General features: G+C 37.3%; 1 protein-coding gene across 3 annotated transcripts in view; it reads left to right on the forward strand.

Annotated features, from left to right (window-relative positions):
* The window catches only part of Scamp (secretory carrier membrane protein), a 57,091-nt gene that overhangs the window by 32,532 nt on the left and 4,241 nt on the right, over positions 1 to 20,318 (forward strand). Inside the window, exons 8-10 of one of the 3 annotated variants that reach the window (XM_071677837.1) lie at positions 4,836 to 4,965; positions 16,543 to 16,726; positions 17,594 to 20,318. The exon at positions 17,594 to 20,318 is cut by the window's right edge and continues 4,241 nt beyond it. In XM_071677837.1, coding sequence (XP_071533938.1) covers positions 4,836 to 4,965; positions 16,543 to 16,725 — 313 coding nt within the window. In that variant the 3' untranslated portion in view covers position 16,726; positions 17,594 to 20,318. Of the gene's footprint in view, positions 1 to 4,835; positions 4,966 to 6,623; positions 6,745 to 16,542; positions 16,727 to 17,593 lie in introns of all 3 variants that reach the window. The other 2 variants (XM_071677838.1, XM_071677836.1) reach the window with 2 other exon arrangements.

A 20,318-nucleotide genomic window follows, 5' to 3' on the forward strand; every position in this document is an offset into this window, starting at 1 on the left:
AATACTTAGAAAAGCAAATGGATTTGTATGTAGCATTTATGGATCTGGAGAAGGCATATGATAGAGTTGATAGAGATGCTCTGTAGAAGGTATTAAGAATATATGGTGTGGGAGGCAAGTTGTTAGAAGCAGTGAAAAGTTTTTATCGAGGATGTAAGGCATGTGTACGTGTAGGAAGAGAGGAAAGTGATTGGTTCTCAGTGAATGTAGGTTTGCGGCAGGGGTGTGTGATGTCTCCATGGTTGGTTAATTTGTTTATGGATGGGGTTGTTAGGGAGGTGAATGCAAGAGTTTTGGAAAGAGGGGCAAGTATGAAGTCTGTTGGGGATGAGAGAGCTTGGGAAGTGAGTCAGTTGTTGTTCACTGATGATTCAACGCTGGTGGCTGATTCATGTGAGAAACTGCAGAAGCTGGTGACTGAGTTTGGTAAAGTGTGTGAAAGAAGAAAGTTAAGAGTAAATGTGAATAAGAGCAAGGTAATTAGGTATAGTAGGGTTGAGGGTCAAGTCAATTGGGAGGTAAGTTTGAATGGAGAAAAACTGGATGAAGTAAAGTGTTTTAGATATCTGGGAGTGGATATGGCAGCGGATGGAACCATGGAAGCAGAAGTGGCTCATAGGGTGGGGGAGGGGGCGAAAATCCTGGGAGCCTTGAAGAATGTGTGGAAGTCGAGAACATTATCTCGGAAAGCAAAAATGGGTATGTTTGAAGGAATAGTGGTTCCAACAATGTTGTATGGTTGCGAGGCGTGGGCTATGGATAGAGTTGTGCGCAGGAAGATGGGTGTGCTGGAAATGAGATGTTTGAGGACAATGTGTGGTGTGAGGTGGTTTGATCGAGTAAGTAACGTAAGGGTAAGAGAGATGTGTGGAAATAAAAAGAGCGTGGTTGAGAGAGCAGAAGAGGGTGTTTTGAAATGGTTTGGGCACATGAAGAGAATGAGTGAGGAAAGATTGACCAAGAGGATATATGTGTCGGAGGTGGAGGGAACGAGGAGAAGTGGGAGACCAAATTGGAGGTGGAAAGATGGAGTGAAAAAGATTTTGTGTGATCGGGGCCTGAACATGCAGGAGGGTGAAAGGCGGGCAAGGAATAGAGTGAATATGATCGATGTGGTATACTGGGGTTGACGTGCTGTCAGTGGATTGAATCAGAGCCTGTGAAGCGTCTGGGGTAAACCATGGAAAGCTGTGTAGGTATGTATATTTGCGTGTGTGGACGTATGTATATACATGTGTATGGGGGTGGGTTGGGCCATTTCTTTCGTCTGTTTCCTTGCACTACCTCACAAACGCGGGAGACAGCGACAAAGCAAAAAAAAAAAAAAAAAGTGTTAGAGTTGATTTTTTTTTTTTTTTTGTGCTTGATATGGATGCCCAGTGTTCAGATACCACATTGAAAATACTGAACACTTACTGCTTAGTTGCCACACACACACACACACACACACACACACACACACACACACACACACAACTTTGTCTGGAGAGTGTAATTTCTGATAGAGGTGACAGAACGAAATAAACTTGGGTAAATTTTGGTGTTGAAGAAGAAAAGATAAGGTAGAGAACAGTACAGGGTTGAAGTCATTGGGTCCCTTAATAGAAGAGCGAAGGATACAGGTGTGAATATGGAAGTGAAGAAAGGATTATGGACAGCATAGTCATCCCAACCCTGACCTATGCAGCTGAAACGACATGGGATGAGTCACATAGGTCAAGAATCCAGGCTGTGGAAGTGAGTTATTTGAAAGGAGTATGTGGTATGACTAGATGGAGTGAATAAAATAATGAGGCGGTGTATGAGAGATCTGGTGTGTCAGGGAATGCTTAGGAAATGAATTGTGGAGTGGTAGAGTGGGTGAAACGTAATACTTTGAGGTGGTTTGGGCATGTGGAAAAAATGTAAGACAGGAAGTTTACAAGGTGAATGTATGACAGTGTCCTTTGGGGTTAGTGTGCAAGGAATACCATCTGAGACATGGGAAAATAGAGTGAAAAAGAGCACTGGAAGGAGAGAAATGGTGTAAGAATGCATGGAATGTTGTATTCGAGTGAGGCATGTGAGGAGGGGGATAAATGGAGACTCTTTTGGCTTGGCCACCATCTTGGTGGGAGTTCCCAAAGGGAATGGGCATCTGAGACATAGATAGATGATATGTCTGAGGGTGGGAGTTAAAGATTGAGTAGAGAGGTAGGTAGGTTTAGTGTTTGCTGGTTTATTTCAGTGTGTTTTTTGTTAAGTGTTCTATTTGCTGGAGGTGGTATCTGTGAGTAGAGGATACTGAAGTGTGAGCTGGTTTATGCTTTTGTTTCTACTGGAGGGTTAGTGGTTAGTTATAGTGGGGGTGGGATGGTGTCTAGTTCTGTTACAGAGAATTGAGTCCTGAGTATGTTGAGGTGTGACTGTTTTGGGAAGATCTTTGTTTCATTGTCAAGGTGATGAATGCTTGTGGTTGCTAGGCAATCAACAGTTGTTCTGAGTGCACAATTTTGTATGCTTTGCAATTGTCTTATTTGCTTTAGAGGATGAAATACCAGGCAGGTGAGACATAGTTTAAAGTGGAGCAGATGAATTGTTTTTTCCTTTTCCAAATCTGGTCCCAGGTAGTGTTCTGAGGGCATTTAGTATGTGTTGCTTTTGCATTGATGTTATTGATTTAGGGAGTGAAAGCTGAGTGTGTTGCACTTGATGCCTAGAATGGTTGGTGTTTTCTTCACTATTCACTCTTCTTTACATTTTTGTTGAAAATGTAAGCCTTGCATCCTTTATAGCATTAATGGGGCTATTATACCATCAAACATACCCAAACTTTGCCTTTAATGTGATTAAATGGTTGACAAATATGGGAGTGCATCAGGACTGTGTAAAATCACAATGTGTCATGTGTTATTTTCATTTTGAAAGAGTATTTCTTGAGATTAGAATAGGCTGTGGAGTACACAAGTGGAAAGGAGTGGAAACTCCTGCAGGTTTGCATTTATGTTTCACTATTATGAGCAGAATTGGGGAATGGTTGAGTAGAGTGCAAACTCTGTTGACAATTATGTTCAGAGGATGTTGAAAATGATTGTGTATGAGGGAGGTTCTTGGTTTTTAACATGGGACATTCTTGTGGCAATATTTTAGATGGAACAGAAATAGGTTGTTTGTTGATATTAGGCATGTGAAAGTTAGTTAATAATTAGTAAACATGGTAGTGGGAAAGCTGAAACTGGCAGATTGAGTATACAGTGGTTGAATAGGAAGCTTTGAAGTTTAGAGTGTGAAGAAGTCTTATGATAGCTTGCTCTTTGCTACTGTTGTGTACAGATGTAAAGCATTAATTTTCGTAGTTTCATGTAAGTAAGAAAAGATTACGTTAGTGTAGTTGATAAAGTGTTGAATAAGTTGGAATTATAGAAATAGATGCAGATGGTGAAAATAGATTCAGGTGCAAGATATATGTATGTAGTTATAAAGGATATGTTAGAAATGACTAGGAAGTTGCATAAGTTAAAGTTTGTTTTGATATTGAAAGCAATAGGAGAAGAGATAGAATACAAGGGTTTGATAGACTGTTGGAGTGATTGTTATGGAGTGATTAGTAGCCCTTTGCAGTGAAGTTGTACAGGGTTAATAATTAAAAGTATTATAGTGGTATAAATGACTTGTTTCACTTGAAAACACCGGACATTAAGTTGAGGATACATGAGTTAGCTGTGCTTCATGTAATTATGGATGAATTTAAAGAACACAGGTGGAGCATTTGATTAGAAAAGTTGATAGATTGATATATTATACAGGTGACAAATATTTAATGTTTACTAACAATTTAGGTTGAGCTTTTAGTGTGTAAACTTCAGATTATATAGTAGTTCACATATCCTTGACCAGTCTTCAGTTTTACTGTGATTAAGGTATGATTTTTTCTGTAGCTCTTCCTCCAGACATAAGTCATTTTGCATATCTGTTTATTAGGTTATATTCACACATTTCTTACACACATACCCTCACGTTCTTTCTCTTTCTCATTTAGGTTCGCTTATTACTTTCATATTCATTTGGCATGTATACCTTCATGCTCTCTTTTGATACACAGTGATTTCTGTTTGTTTTGCACAACAATATTGTGTAAACACACACATTTAGAAAATTTCTGTTACATTTTCATATTTCTTTACTGTAGCATGCCATCCTGCATAATTTTTCGCATTTCTTTTGTTGTCACCATTCAATACATACCATTCTTGTGATAACTGCTACTCGTTATTGCAATGTCTGTGTCAGTCTTCTATATTATTTTGGTTTCTTCCAGCGTCACAGCCATGTTTCATTTGATTATATGAATTTCAGTTGATCCTCTTTTTAAATAAAGAATATGAATTCATATATGTTTTGTTGGTGTTATTTATTACTTGCATTCAAGTGTATCATACATTTTAAAGAAGCTGCTCTTTCTCTTTGAAGTATAGTTTAGTAATGAAGCATTACAGATTTACTTTATGTTACCATGAATGGATTAGAGATTATCACTGTCACACAAGACTGGATCAGGAAGATTTTTTACACTTCTTAGTAATCGGATATTGTCCTGTAATTAGAATACCATCTTATTGAGTATGCAGCTTGACTTGCAGTCAGTTTAATCTTCCTTAAAGGAGTCATTTACAGTGTTATCTTTAAAGTGTATTATATTTTCATATTCCATTGATTACATTCATACAAAAAAAAAAATTATAATTTATGTATACAAGACAACTTATTTTGTAGGTCAGTAATATGATTGTTACATTGTAGCCAAAAGGTTTATTGTTGGTCATGGAAAATTACTTAGTTACAAGGATTTCCGACAGTGGCTTCATTCTTGGGATATCATACGTGAATTCATCGGGATTGAAGGCGAAGCTTTGTGGTGCTGCGATACTGGTGGTGGCTGCAGGGTGGGTGGCCCTGGCATTGTCAGACTTTTTAGCCCTCACCAAGGTACTAATGCAACACATTATTATAGGCAGTTGAAGTTTTACTTTCATTTCCTGTATTGATTAGATACACCTTGACTGGATAATTTTATTATATAAACACTAGTGATCTTTCTGTTGCATATAAAGGTATATAAGATACATAGTTTGATAAAGTTACATCTTTTGATGAACTCTGCCAAGTATGGTTATGAAGTAAATTTGCTTGTAATACTTTGAAAGTGGTGTTGGTGATGAGGCTTTGTTTGGTTAAAGGACTTATTACGGCCACTGTATCATCCTAGTCTGTAATTAACCCATTTTCTGTTGTTTAGAAAAAATTCGTGAAATTTGCGAGTCTTTTTGGATCACATATATGATCTTGCCACCGGGAAAATAGATTCACCATCACTTCCGTGATTTTTAGTTTCGTGACTGAGTTATGAAAAAGATTTATTTGATTAATACAGGAAAAAGAATTTTTTGTTCTGGTGGTTGGTAACTACCTTCTGAGTATTTTGTAGTCTCTGTCGTGTTGTTGTCGCTTAATGTATTTTGTGAATTTGCAGTGATTGTGAAATGCTTCGGAATTACATCCATTGCCATAAAAAGAGACTTTTCTTCAGAGGTGTCTCCTATTGAGACAGTAAAAGCCAAATCTGTTTCTTTGTAACAGTTAGAATAATTCCTGCATTCAGAACAGGATGTTGCAAAGAGAGTCTGTCTGAGAGATACTGGCTGACAGCTATCTTCAAATCTTCATGTGTCAAAGGCCCAACAGCAGTGTATTGAATATTTGCTAAGGAATTCTGCTTTTAGGTTTGTTCAGACCATGCATGAACAAATGGTAACCTGCTTGCTGTAAGCAGTAGGATTGTGTGAAAATTATTGTTACCTTAGCAGGCAGTCAGTGAAGGCAATGGAAATGAAGTAGGGAAGAAAGAACTCGTTGTGGAATGGATGAGTAAGGGTGAGCATTATTTGTTTTGGGTGATAGTCCATAAGTGTACCATGGAAAATTTATGTTTGACGTGCATATAGAATTTTTTGGCCATGCTCATGACTAGTATCTTAAAGTGACTTTAGAATTGTTCCAGATTTTGTGTATAATCTTTAGTTGTTATAAGAATGTTTTCATTACTCTTGGTGTTTTATGACTGTAATGTTTTATTGGGAAGATGAGAATGGTTATAAAAATTTTCTCAACTCTCTGATCATTACTTAATCATGAGATTATAACATTGTATCGTTAACATTGCTGTAATACATTGTTTACCAAGAGAGAAAATTATTCTTTGCACTTATGATTTTATTTTGGTGGTGGTTATGATTATGACAATAAGTGGTTGTGGTGATGGTGGCGAATCTATGATGCTTGACTTTCATGGTATTTCATATAGATTAGGGGTAATTTTTTGTTTTTCTATTTGCAAATGTTTTAATTTTTTGTTGCAGAAGCCTTATCACATTTACTTATGAATGATTATTTGTAATTTATTTTTTGAATTTTGCTTTGCTTTGGGTGAAAATGCTTATGGCAACAATGTGTTAGTTCAGGGGCAGATTCAGTTCTTTGAAACCTTAGATATGTGCAAGTGACTGATAGTGGAATGTCCACACACTGCTGTAACACATCAGTATCTTGTCTCCTATGCTAACTGTATTACACTGTTGTAATGACAGCGGCTGGGTGTCAGTGAATGAGGCATTCACTCAAGGCTACATTGGTTTGGGCGTGTTCTTGGTGCTGCTAGCCATCACTGAATCAGCACTGGCTGCTGCAATAGGCTACGCTCTAATTAGGGTAGGTTGGATTCTTGATTTTTAATTTAGCATCATAAATGTATAACTACTAGTTTACATTATTGTATTTCCTTTCTCCCATTGATGATACTTTTCTTTTGCCATTGATACCGATGGTCTCCTACATAATTTATAGCCTCGCACTATCTCTGAAACACTGTTTCATTTCTATTTCTTATTCTGATATTAATTTCTGCTACCTCTTCCTTATCTTTTCCTGTATTCTTTTTATTTTCCTTAATACAGCATCATATACTTGTTAGGTAATTCCTTTTTACCCATTCTTTTGCATAGTGCAAGCAAGTAGCACCTGCTTCACTCATGTTATAGCCAAGTCAACATGTAGAATTTTTCATTTAGTATTTGAATGTTGTTGTTCTCCACTGTTTGAAGATGTAGAGATATTATATGCAAATGATCTGAATATTGTTTTGGGCTTCTGACACTTGGTGTGAAGGTGATTAACAACTAAAATGTTTTGGGAGGATTCTGCATGTACTACCCTACTGTGATAGTGGGAAAAGTCAAACGATGTTGAATGATTGACATGTTTGTATTTTTATACTTTAAGGCGAATTATTGTCAGGTAATGAAGGACATGCATATGTAGGAATCTAATATTTAGAATGATTTTTGTGTAGCTTTTATTAGATTTGCCTTTGTATTTTATGGGGACATCACATCTAAATGATTATGTTAAAAGAATCAGCCAATTGTTTAAAGCTTGAAAGCCTGTAAGGTCTTTCATGGTAGAGAGTTGATGGTTTTCCATGGTTAGAAGTCAGTCTAGAGAAAATATTATTACAAGGTAGTACCTGCAGGTAGGGAACAATTAACAGGCTATTAATGGTATGTTTAATAATTTATTCTTTTTACATGTCAAATCTTTCACAGTACTTTAGTGTCCTGTTAGAAGAGCTGGGTTTTCCTGTTTAGGATCAGAGTTGATGGTGAAATGTTTTACATATGATTATATATGAGGTTTAAGTTTTATGTATTGAGGAAAATTGACCAGAGTATGCAGTGGTTAGCAACTTTTTTCTGTTTCCCATTTATGAGTGTTTCATTCTCAGAAATAGATATTTGGTATGTTTAAGGACATTCATTAAACCACTATAAATGATAGAGTAAATGTTCAGTTGAATACAGTCATTGATCGACAGAACAACAGAATTACAAATACAGACCAGTCATGGCTCTTGAGGACACCAAAGTTCTGTGGGTAGTAGTGAGGACTAGTAAGTCTGTTTTTGCGCCACAGTGATAATCATTGTTTCATGGTTAAATTCTTAAATGAGAGGGCTCTGGAGCTGCTGTTAAGAAAAAGATAATAGTAAGTGATGTAATATATGGAACCTAGTCTGAAATAAAGAGGGGACCAGAGAAATATGAATAAGAATCAAAAGCCAAAAGGGTACTTGATTAACCCCATAAGACAATTATCAAACTTTCTGCATACTGCTATGTAATACTGATAGAATCTTGGTTTTTACACTTTTATTTTGCAATGGATTTGTATGTAGCATTTATGGATCTGGAGAAGGCATATGATAGAGTTGATAGAGATGCTCTGTGGAAGGTATTAAGAATATATGGTGTGGGAGGCAAGTTGTTAGAAGCAGTGAAAAGTTTTATCGAGGATGTAAGGCATGTGTACGTGTAGGAAGAGAGGAAAGTGATTGGTTCTCAGTGAATGTAGGTTTGCGGCAGGGGTGTGTGATGTCTCCATGGTTGTTTGATTTGTTTATGGATGGGGTTGTTAGGGAGGTGAATGCAAGAGTTTTGGAAAGAGGGGCAAGTATGAAGTCTGTTGGGGATGAGAGAGCTTGGGAAGTGAGTCAGTTGTTGTTCGCTGATGATACAGCGCTGGTGGCTGATTCATGTGAGAAACTGCAGAAGCTGGTGACTGAGTTTGGTAAAGTGTGTGAAAGAAGAAAGTTAAGAGTAAATGTGAATAAGAGCAAGGTTATTAGGTACAGTAGGGTTGAGGGTCAAGTCAATTGGGAGGTGAGTTTGAATGGAGAAAAACTGGAGGAAGTGAAGTGTTTTAGATATCTGGGAGTGGATCTGGCAGCGGATGGAACCATGGAAGCGGAAGTGGATCATAGGGTGGGGGAGGGGGCGAAAATTCTGGGAGCCTTGAAGAATGTGTGGAAGTCGAGAACATTATCTTGGAAAGCAAAAATGGGTATGTTTGAAGGAATAGTGGTTCCAACAATGTTGTATGGTTGCGGGGCGTGGGCTATGGATAGAGTTGTGCGCAGGAGGATGGATGTGCTGGAAATGAGATGTTTGAGGACAATGTGTGGTGTGAGGTGGTTTGATCGAGTAAGTAACGTAAGGGTAAGAGAGATGTGTGGAAATAAAAAGAGCGTGGTTGAGAGAGCAGAAGAGGGTGTTTTGAAATGGTTTGGGCACATGGAGAGAATGAGTGAGGAAAGATTGACCAAGAGGATATATGTGTCGGAGGTGGAGGGAACAAGGAGAAGAGGGAGACCAAATTGGAGGTGGAAAGATGGAGTGAAAAAGATTTTGTGTGATTGGGGCCTGAACATGCAGGAGGGTGAAAGGAGGGCAAGGAATAGAGTGAATTGGAGCGATGTGGTATACCGGGGTTGACGTGCTGTCAGTGGATTGAATCGGGGCATGTGAAGCGTCTGGGGTAAACCATGGAAAGCTGTGTAGGTATGTATATTTGCATGTGTGGACGTATGTATATACATGTGTATGGGGGTGGGTTGGGCCATTTCTTTCGTCTGTTTCCTTGCGCTACCTCGCAAACGCGGGAGACAGCGACAAAGCAAAAAAAAAACAAAACAAAAAAAATTTGCAATTTTATATATAATTTTTTCAACACTTGCAAAATCATGTCGTTTTTATTTATAAGACAATGCTTATAAATAAATCATCTAATATCGCAAATTTGTAAGGCATTTTACATGATAAAGTAGGTAGTAGTTGGAAGGCAACCTATGACCAAGAAGGTATATTACTGCCTGAGTATTTGTAGGGTCAGTGATAACTGCAGACTGAGCTAGCACTGGAGCATTTGGCAGAAACTTTAGGGAGAGGTAGTAGGTAGGAACATGAGCTGGAAGCATTTGGTACAAGCAGTAAGTTAGAACATTTGGTGGGAACATTAGGTAGACAATTTAGTTTATGATAATTGGTGGGGACATTAGGTAGACACATTAGGTAATGGTAGTTGATGAGAACATGAGATAGGAGCCTCTGAAAACACTGCACTAGAATTGCCCTCTGTCATTGGCCTGTTAAGGGTGAAGTACTAGAGGCTAATGAGTGGCTCTGGTTTTCACCAGTTGAGAGACTCATTTGCCGTGGCCATCCCTTTGAGGGAGTTCCCAAAGGGAATGGGCATCAGAGATAGATAGATTTACATCATGATAATTTTGAAATGTCTTGTTTTCTCTTTGGTGCAAGTTTAAAGCAGTACTGTTCTCCAAATCTCGGTTTTATCAAATATTGTATTGCTAATTTTTTTTATACAAAACTATTTTCTTGAAAATCAAACAAAGTGCCAGTAAGATGGTTTCAAGAGTATTTCCTTCTACACCTAAAGGAAACAGATATTGTAAAATACAGCCTGTTGCATACCTGTATGCTGCAATGTGCAAAGAATCAATTATCAGGTTTTATTCCTCTTCTTGCAACCCATGCACTGTTTTCTTTGTGGATATTATTTCACTGGCAGTTCACTTATATATAATTTATTTATAGCTCTGATATATATGTATTTATTTATATGCATTTTTGGAGCATTTTTTTCACAAAACACAATGAGTTGCTTTTCACTTGCAAACCTCACTGGATGCTATCAGAGGGCCATGCCTCTTCATTAGGCCAGAGTGAGTTGCTTATCACTTGCAAACCTCACAGGATGCTGTCAGAGGGCCATTCCTCTTCACCATTTGGCCAGTAATCTTTCATTAGCCACCCAAGATGATTGTGGAATGTTTACAGTTGTAGCATATCGGAACTGTAGATCTTTTGGACTGAAGATAGGACTTCAAGAAATCAGAGGAATGAAAAATAATGATGAGCAGCAGTTGCGATTCAGATTGGGGCTACTGCAACCTCATTGTTGATAAACTGATCAGGATTTATGTGAATGTTTAACTAATTGTATATAAAGATGAGATTTTGGTTCTCAGATGAATAAGATATATTTTAGGATGAAATCAAGAATGCAAAGAGAAGTGAATTAAGTTAGGACCAAGATACAATCAAAGGCAAACAGCAACAAACCAATGGGTCGTCTTGAGGGTGTTTGTGATAATGAAAGAGATTTGAAACGCACTACACATTATGAAAAGAGGAGGAAAGCATGTAGATGACTTGAGATGCCTGTAGACTTTAAAATTGTGGAGACAAATGATACTTGTTTTAGACTTATAGTGAAGTATTTCTCAGATGTGTTTTTATGAATATTTCTTTGTGTTGTTTTCAGCTGTCCTTATTAGTCATTCATTCCAAATAGTAGTAATCCTCCAAAGGGAAAAGTACAGTAAACTCTCAATTTAACAGAATAATAGAGGGAAGGGGTGTCCGTTAATGCTGAAAGTCCGTTAAATCGAACGTAACCTATTTCTATGCCACATGAAAGTTCACATGCTTTCTTTTAACTCTTCTGTCAATGTAGGGTTTAGCATGTGGTATGATAGCTGGGCGGCAGGCACCCGGCAGCATTGGAATGGTTGCTGGGTAGTTGGAGGCAAGAGTCTTACTGAAATAGAGGACCCTTCTCCTCTGAAAGGATACTTCTGTATAATAAAGTGAGGACTGATTACCTACTTTCATTGCACTTCTTACATGAGCAGTGAGTAGGATTGAGTAAGATTCGAACCTGTGCAGGAAAATCCTGTCATTGCAGGGCTACTCACCTTCTTCAGGAGATAGAGTGCACCCAAGGGTGCAAGGAGATGGAAGCTTTCTAAAAGAAATGGAGAATCATGGCCCACATCTCCTCAGCCCACTTTCCCCAGTTCAGTGGACATGCTGAAGCAGCAGTAAAGGCAGCCAAACAGGTGTTAAGGGGTAACACAAGTGTTGGAGTTAGCCTGCACAATAGCAAAGCAGCTCAGGCTATGCTTCAATATCTCAACACCCCTGTAAGATGGAAGCAGGAAGACAGTTGCGAGATGGTGTTCTGGGGCCTTGGCAACATTATCTGATAAACCAGCGTTGGAGAACTGCTTTGCAAAACAGGAAGCAGGCCATAGCAGAGAGCCAGGCTTGCATGCAGGGCAGCCCAGCAGGTGATGCTGCTATGCTGCCCCCCAGCTGTCTGTGGGCACCACTGTCTGTGTGCAAGATATCGCTTTGAAGATGTGGGACAGGTTGAGCTTGGTAAGGGAGGTGTAGCACCATAGACAGTACTCAGTGAAGCTGGATGGCAGTGGCTGCCTGCCTTTGTGAAACTGACATCACCTATGCCCCTGAGTTTCGTTGATCCCCACGACACGCGTGGGTCAAGAGGAGTACCCACGAGCACTGGCTTAACCCCCAGTTGCGGTAATGCCCAGCCTTAGGTGGCAGTGCCCTGTATTGTTGCTGAGCAGTGATTTGTGTGTATATATACTTATACCTTGTTGAATTTTGATTTCTTTCTATTTTTTTTTTTCTTGTTTTTAGGTTTTTGTTTTTGTTGTAACAAAATGTCACATTTAGGTACCAAAAACTCATGAAGGGGTGCAGGGTTTAGTGTGTATCCCAAGAGTTGGGCGGCAGGCATCTGGCAGCCTGGGAACACTTGCCAGGCAGTTGGGGGCAGGAGTCAGACTGAGATAGAGATGATGCCACCCCACTCCTGTGAAAGGATACTTCTGTATGATAAAGTGAGGATGGACTACCTACTTTCATTGCACCTCTGCCAATCACTTGATACCATTTTGCATTGTAAGGATTGCAAAATAATTTGATAAATAAAGTTACAATTCTAAGATAATAGAAACACTGTATACAACATTACTGCTCGATAGCTTGAAGCAGACTGAGACTGAAACAAAGCAAGTCTACCCTATGCTACCAAAAACAAGTGTGATATGAAATGCGCATGGTGCGGCATTTGAGATTAAATTTTTTGTAATTTTCAAATTATCATTAATTAATGTACTGTATTATGTTTCCTTTAATTGTGAATTCCATTGTATCGGGGTCCGTGAAATAGAGGATTTACTGTATTTTGCTTGAATTTTTTTGTGCAGATGAGAAATTGTATTGTGATCTTATCAAGATTGGCAAAACTTTTGATGATTTGAATTCTTGAATTAGTTCACTTCTTGCCTTTGTCTTACTTAATCTAGATAAGTTTGTGCAGACAACTGTTATAGAATTTGTTTCCTAGTCTGAGTGTTGTATTAGTAGCTTGCTTCTTTTCTTCCACGATTGTTTTATTTATTTTGTAAGTAGCATTTAAAGACTGGAATGCTTCAGTGAATTGTAAAGAGAGGATGAGTTACTCAGACTGAGATTCATTACTTTTTTATTTTTCTCCAGTACTCACTGCTTGCTTGATTGTAGGTGATTGGTAAAGTTATGCCAGTCTTATGTTGCTCAGCATAGTTCATGCTACTGTCAGTCTTTTGTTTTCACTATAAAGCTTTGCCCTTATCGATATTAAGACTCCTATGCTGCTTGTGAGCTTAATTCCAATAGTTAGGTTGCCAGTCCACAGTAGTAAACATTCCAGAGCTGTTGTAGCTTTTCTTCTAAATATAGTATCCCTGTGACTCCACATTTTATGAGAGTCCATGATTATGGTTGCTGATATATTTCTGAAAAAATAAGCCCAAAACTGATCTCTGTGGCAGTCCTCTATGTATAATCATTTTGAGGCTTGACTGTAGATCACTTCTCTGTTCACAGTGTCTGCCAGTATTACAGCTACAGCATTTATGCCATGTGGAGAAATTTTTGATAGTAATGTTGGATGTGAGACTATTCAGTGCTTTCTGAAAATCTACATGAATGATATCTTTTACTCTATTTTTGTCATGCATGTTAGTTTTATCAAAATAGAAAAGCATATTTGTCAGACATTAACAATTGCATTGAAAACCTTCCTGCAGTGTTAGTGGAATGGTGACCCTTTAATTATTATATTATTATTATTACTTCCCCCATCAGCGAGGTAGCGCCAGGAAACAGACGAAGAATGACCCATCCACTCCTGTACACACACATGTATGTATGTATGTACATAATTGCCCATACATGCACATATACATAGATATACATATCAACATATACACATATGCATACATATACATATATACACATGTACATATTCATACTTGCTTGCCATCATCCATTTCTGGTGCTACCCCACCCCACAGGAAACAGCATTGCTACCCCCTGCCTCAGTGAGGTATCATCAGGAAAACATTTCTCCCTCGATGTTGGTTTCCGTAAGTTTTCCAAAAGTGGATGTCAAGCTGATAAGTTGATAATTTTTGGGTTGGAATGCTTACCTTCTCTTTTTTAAGATTGTTATATTAGCAGTTTTTAATTTCTGAGGAATTTCCCCTATTAATTTTGAATAATTGAAAAATAAACATTCAAAGGATCTCCTATCTCAGTTTTAGCTGTCTGTTTTCACAGATAAAACTTTTCAGGATGTGTCATTTTATTGGCATTCATTTGGTTGTTGATGACTGCATCCAGTAATTTTATACACTCGTTCCGTTTGATGCTGACTACATGTTTTGATTGCATATGTAAGTTTTTGCAATATGTCATTAGCTAATAGCTGCAGTGTAGCTGGAACACAGTGTCGTTCAAGATGAATAAGGAAGAAAATATTTTACGAGATCTTTGCAATGTTCATCGTCTTGAACTAAGTCACTGTTTTCTGTAAGTGATGTAACAATACACTGGGTACTGGCTCATTTAGCCTCTGAAAACACTGCACTAGAGTTGGCTTTTGCCAGTAAAGGGCCTGGTAAGACTGAGGCAATTTAGACTGAAAACTGGCATTGGAGTTCGATTATGGAAACTTTTGATGTGGCCACTCCCTTGAGGGAGTTCCTGAAGGGAACAAGCATCAGAGGTATAGATAGATAGATAGATAGATAGATAAAAAATAGATAGACCTTTTTACTTCGAGAAGAACTGTTGTTCTTTAGGATCAGTCATTCAGTTTTGAGCAATATAAGTTTGATATTTACTCGAATTTTTTTCTTTTCTTTTTACAGATTAGCATAATCGATGTCGTGTTGGTTGTTACTTCTTTCGAGCTTCTGTGTAATATCTCTATGGGAAGAGGCAGTTTTTTTTTATTTGTTTTCCACTTTTGGTTTAGTAATTTTTTTCACTTGTATCTCCTACTTTGAATGCTTTTCTTTTTCCATGTTGCATTCATATTATTTTTAATTATGATGACATCCCAGCTTATCCTCTGAAGAGCAATATGAAGATCTTAAAGATTTGTTATTTACATGGCTGTTTTGTTTATCAGCATTAAAATCCTAATGATATCTGCATTAAACGTATTTTGTCTTTGATTACTTGTGCCAAACCTTTTCCAACCATGACACTACTGTTGAGATCCTTGTTTGGTGCTAAAATTAATTCTGGAGTATGGAGTGACAAGTTACGTCAGTTGTGTGTAGTTGCCAAATTACGAAAGTTGAGAAAAATGCAAATTTAAAGTTTTCCAACTCTGAAATTCCATAATTTTTGAATCTTCCTCATATTTTTTTTAATTTTAGCTAAACATGTGTAGATTCATATAGAATATGTGTAAGATAAATGAAAACATATTAACATATTTAGAAGAAATGATATTCATGAGTATTTGTTTTCAGAGTAAGTGAAGTAGACCAATAAACTAATGTAAAGCATGCAGTTTTGTCTCTTAATGCTCTGATAATGCTGAATTTACTATAAATGAATATTAATGGAACATTCATCAGTGTCTCTCAGAGGGAGATGTACTTACCACTCATACTCACCACTCATACTCAATCATTATCCTCACTTAGTCATCACCCATGCTTCATCATCACCATTGTTCTATCCTATTCCTTCTCTGCATCACCTAGTAGCTGTATCGTCCTCCCAGAGATGAAAGCTCTAAATTTAATTTACTGGGCTTTGCTTCACTGACTGTGATTGCTGTTGTTAGCAAAGTTTTGCAGCACTGGAAGAGCTGTTTCTGATGCTCTGTGCAATGCTGCCTGTCGGTCTCACCATGATTGGGCTGTGGATCATGAAGCCCCTGGCTGCTTGCTTGGTTTGTAGGTTTCTTTTGTGCATTGGTATTGTAAGGTGTATTAAGAAGGGGAAAAGCACAAGGAAAAAGATTGCCTAATTTGAGATAGGAAAACAAGGAGAAATACAAAACTTAGTTGTAATAAAGAGTGGGTTTAATGGTCATAAGAAGAGAGAACAAGATTAACCTTTTTAGCCCTAAAGACAGTACTGTAATGGTTTTTGTATGTTGCTTATTTTGTTTTGCTTTTAGGTGCTATGTATTTTGCTCTAGTACTTATGGAATTGCTTTAATGTATCTAGTTGCATGCCTTTATCTACTGCATATATTACTTTATATTTTCTTTTTGGATAGAAATATAAGTTTTATTTTGAAACAAGAATTTTAACACTTTGATATTGATTATTTGGAAAATGATTTATTTGAGCATTGTTTAACCCAGTGAAACAGTTCTGATATGGATATGAGCTTGCTATTACAAACCCTTCATTAGTAATGTGCACCCGTAGAGTTTACTGAAATCATAATTTCCTTATATTTCTAATAACCTACATCTCTGTGTGGCAGGTCCACCGAGTATACCGCAGTACAGGTGCCAGCTTTGCGAAGGCTCAAGCTGAGTTTTCTCAGGGTGTGATGCGAAATGAACATGTTCAGAATGTTACGGCGAATGCTGCTTCAACTGCAGTACAGAGCCAGTTTGGTGGACTTACAACACCTGGTGGCAACACTGCAAGCCCTCGCTTCTAATGTTAGTAATTTTATGAATTTTATGGAAACTGTGTTTTATTGGAAAATTTTGTTAAGTAGGTTTTGGAACTATGGGCAGTAGCAGTATATTTTTTTTCTCTTTTTTCATGCTTTCTCACACCTTCATGACATAAGTATCAGGCAACCGATTTTTAGAGGAGATCTTTGCTTGGCTCCTGCTTTGAGGAGAATATACTTGCTTGGCTCCTGCTTCTTTATTTTGTTGTCTTCTATGACACATCTTGGGTGACTCTTCTTCACCTCTCAATTAACTCTATTAACCAAAAACCTTTAGTCTGAATGAATCTCCTGTCTTAACCTTTCTTCAACCATACCTTTTGATATGCTGTTTGCTCCTCTCTCTCTCTCTCTCTCTCTCTCTCTCTCTCTCTCTCTCTCTCTCTCTCTCTCTCTCTCTCTCTCTCTCTCTTTTTTCTACAATAATTATTTTGGCCTCATGAACAGCTAACTTTGGAATTCCATTCTTCATTTTTTTTTTTTTCTATATGTATCCTCTTTACTTTAAGTGTCAGGTCTACAAGCACCTGAAGAGCCTTTATTACTTTTAACTTCCTTTTGATCTGTTTCTTTCACCTAAGATGGCCTTTGATTGAGGCAAAATTTGCCTGTGCCATGCCAGTCACTATATAAACAGTATATGAACAAAAAAGATGGAAGGGCAGTCCAACTTCAGTCATCAGTTTATCGTCTTAAATCCAGAGATGTGTCCCATCATTGTGATCATTGTATAAGAATTATTTGGTTTGAAAAGTATTCTTCCAGTAGATATTATTTTATGAATTTCCACCATATTTGATCTCTGATTGTGATTATTTACTGATAATCAAAATGTATTCTTTCATTTCAGGCATGAGAAGGAGCATTTAGAAGCTAGGAACAAGAAGTATGTCCACACTTTTCTTTACTATGGGAGCATAGTCTGTCTCCCCAAGCCTTCCCTCTCAGGGAAGCAGCATCTGTGCTCCTGCACTTCTTTTTATTTCCTAGTCTTTTTCGCCTCTAAGCATTCAGAGTTTTTATAAATTCTTGATACTGTTTGACCATCAGTAACCACTATTTTCTAATGTTGATGTTGAGCCATTTAGAAATTTCTTTAGGGATTCTGAGTGGGATATCATGATTTACATAGTTGAAACCAAGGCCAAGCATGTAAGGGTTTGATAACAGTAAACCCCTGGAAGTGCGCCTTAATTTGTACTGGCAGTAATGATGCATTATGTTGTAATTGTAATATATGATCATTATTAGTTTACCTATTTTTTTTAATGAAGTTGTACAGTGAGCAAAGTATGTGGGGAAGAGTTATGTATGATCCTGTAAATGCAAGAGACATATTTTAGATAGAAATTGTCTTATTGTAAATTGTTACATTTCTGGCCATACTAAACAGCCTTTTATAGCCAGTTATTTTTTTTATTATTAACTGTGGTAATAGGACTGCTCTGTTACATCACATTTTGAAATTGTAGGTAATGCCTTGCTTGGAAGAAAATTGTAGTTATGTATATAAAAAAAGCATGAATTGAGACTTTCTTGAAATGAAGTTTTCAGTACTGTACTTATTAGGCTTGTCTAATTTTTATGTACGAGTTTCAGTTAAAGTGAAAACTGTATTTATATTCTTAAGGAGGCATTAGCATGGTTAGAAAATACTGTTCAGCTGAAAATTAGCATAATGGAAAAAATATTAATATGAAAGTACCAAGTATGCCTATCTGTTCATTCTATTTTAATGAGAGCTATTTAGAGATAAGAGATGACTATGTACATTACATAGCCCCCCATGGCAGTGTGCATTATTGTTTGTGTCATAATCATTTGCTGTTATAGGTGGCCACCTTGATTTTTTTCTGGTTATCTAACTGTGAGCTGATTATTTTTTTATACTGTAATTTCTGTGCAAAGCTGTATAACTCTGAAAATTATTTGAAATTTACCCTGAATTGTTGTACAGGAGTTAAAGATGGTGGTCATTTGAAGTTTTTGTATAACTTTGAGATGTTGAAACTAATGATGACAAGGGTAGCGAACTCCACTGCTGTAAGAAACAGAATGTTGATGTGCTAGAAGTTACTCTGTAGTAGGTCAATAATTGTGTGTACTTGGTGATGGCTGTGACTGTATGTCTGATAATTTGTAGAGATATACAGTGTATGGGTTGATATATGTGTGCCATTTATCAGATGACCCAGAAGACAGGGTGCAGGATATAATTCTGATTAAAGCTTGGAAGCCTTAGTAAATCACTGAGAATATATATATTTTTTTTATACTTCTTGAACTTTGATAAGATTTTTTAGTTAAGTAAAGTACTGGCAGAATAGTATTGAAGGAAGTATAGAGTAAGGTAATGTATGCATGCATGGTAGCAAAATTGTAGGTCAGCAGATGCTGCCAGGTAATAATTAAAATTGTCTTCTTGTAGTTGTGCATAGAACATTGTGAAAGGGTTATATTAGGATTGTTTTCAAGATATTACAAGTGTTACTACAATTAAGTAGTTTTTGTTTTTGCTTGATGTGTGTATAATCTCTGTTTATTCACAGAAGAATTTCCATTTAGCCATCTCGGGATGATTCTGGCAGTGGTATAGGTGGGACCTCGCAGCAGTTGTATATATGATTTTTCTGCCAACATTTGAAAGATCAGATGCTTTCTTTACTGAACAGAGACATGTAAGGAGGCCAGATGTCACCATTATCTCAGACAATTATGCAGAAATATCATCAATACTCAGTTACCCAGGTGGGAAGACATTGCACACCCCCACATGGGCCCCTGCCTTGCTACTAATTATAGATAAACAGGGTTATGTGTGGTTCACGCGACAAAAACAGCAACCTACTTTATTTACGTAGGGGCCTATAATGAAAGATTTTGAATATGATATTCAAGGATGACTGTCTCCAAATACAGTACGAGGAAATCATTTTGAGAGAAGATTATATGCTGGGGTCAGTGGGTGTGCACCCAAATTAAATGGTGGTGTTGCTTGAAAATTTAAAGGCCTTAGTGGCATGCCAAAATAATGCCTTAGTAGCACAGCCTTTTAGTTGATGGTATCACTGAAATGACATGATTTTGATATTACAGATATTTCCAAATATCTGACATCTCTGGGAGTCAACTTTTAGAAAACAGTCTTCCTGAAAGGATCTCACTTGTTGAACACCTTCATGAAGTAGGCTTAGATTCCATCAGATACTCTTCATGAACTGAGAAAATCAGTTAATAATTGCTAAGTTCTTGATCTTTAGTATTGTAGATCCATGTAACTTTTCCATAGTTTTATAGATATTAATTCTCATTTGTGTGGGATTAATAGTGATTGAGGATTACTGGGACAATATAGTAATATCAGCATCAAATACATTTTTAAGATGTGTATGTGGTATGCTTTATTGTTTGTCATATGTCTTAACTGGAAGATGGAGTTTCTCTTGAAGTGCTAAGTAGTGTGTGTGTGTGTCTGATGTATTAAGTATATCTCAGTACCTTGTCATATGTCTTGACTGAATTTTCCTGGCTAAATACCAATTAGAAATACAATGAAAATTAAGATGTGCTGTATT

This window comes from Panulirus ornatus, chromosome 26 (assembly GCF_036320965.1).
Source record: "Panulirus ornatus isolate Po-2019 chromosome 26, ASM3632096v1, whole genome shotgun sequence".
Taxonomy (NCBI): Eukaryota; Metazoa; Arthropoda; class Malacostraca; order Decapoda; family Palinuridae; genus Panulirus; species Panulirus ornatus.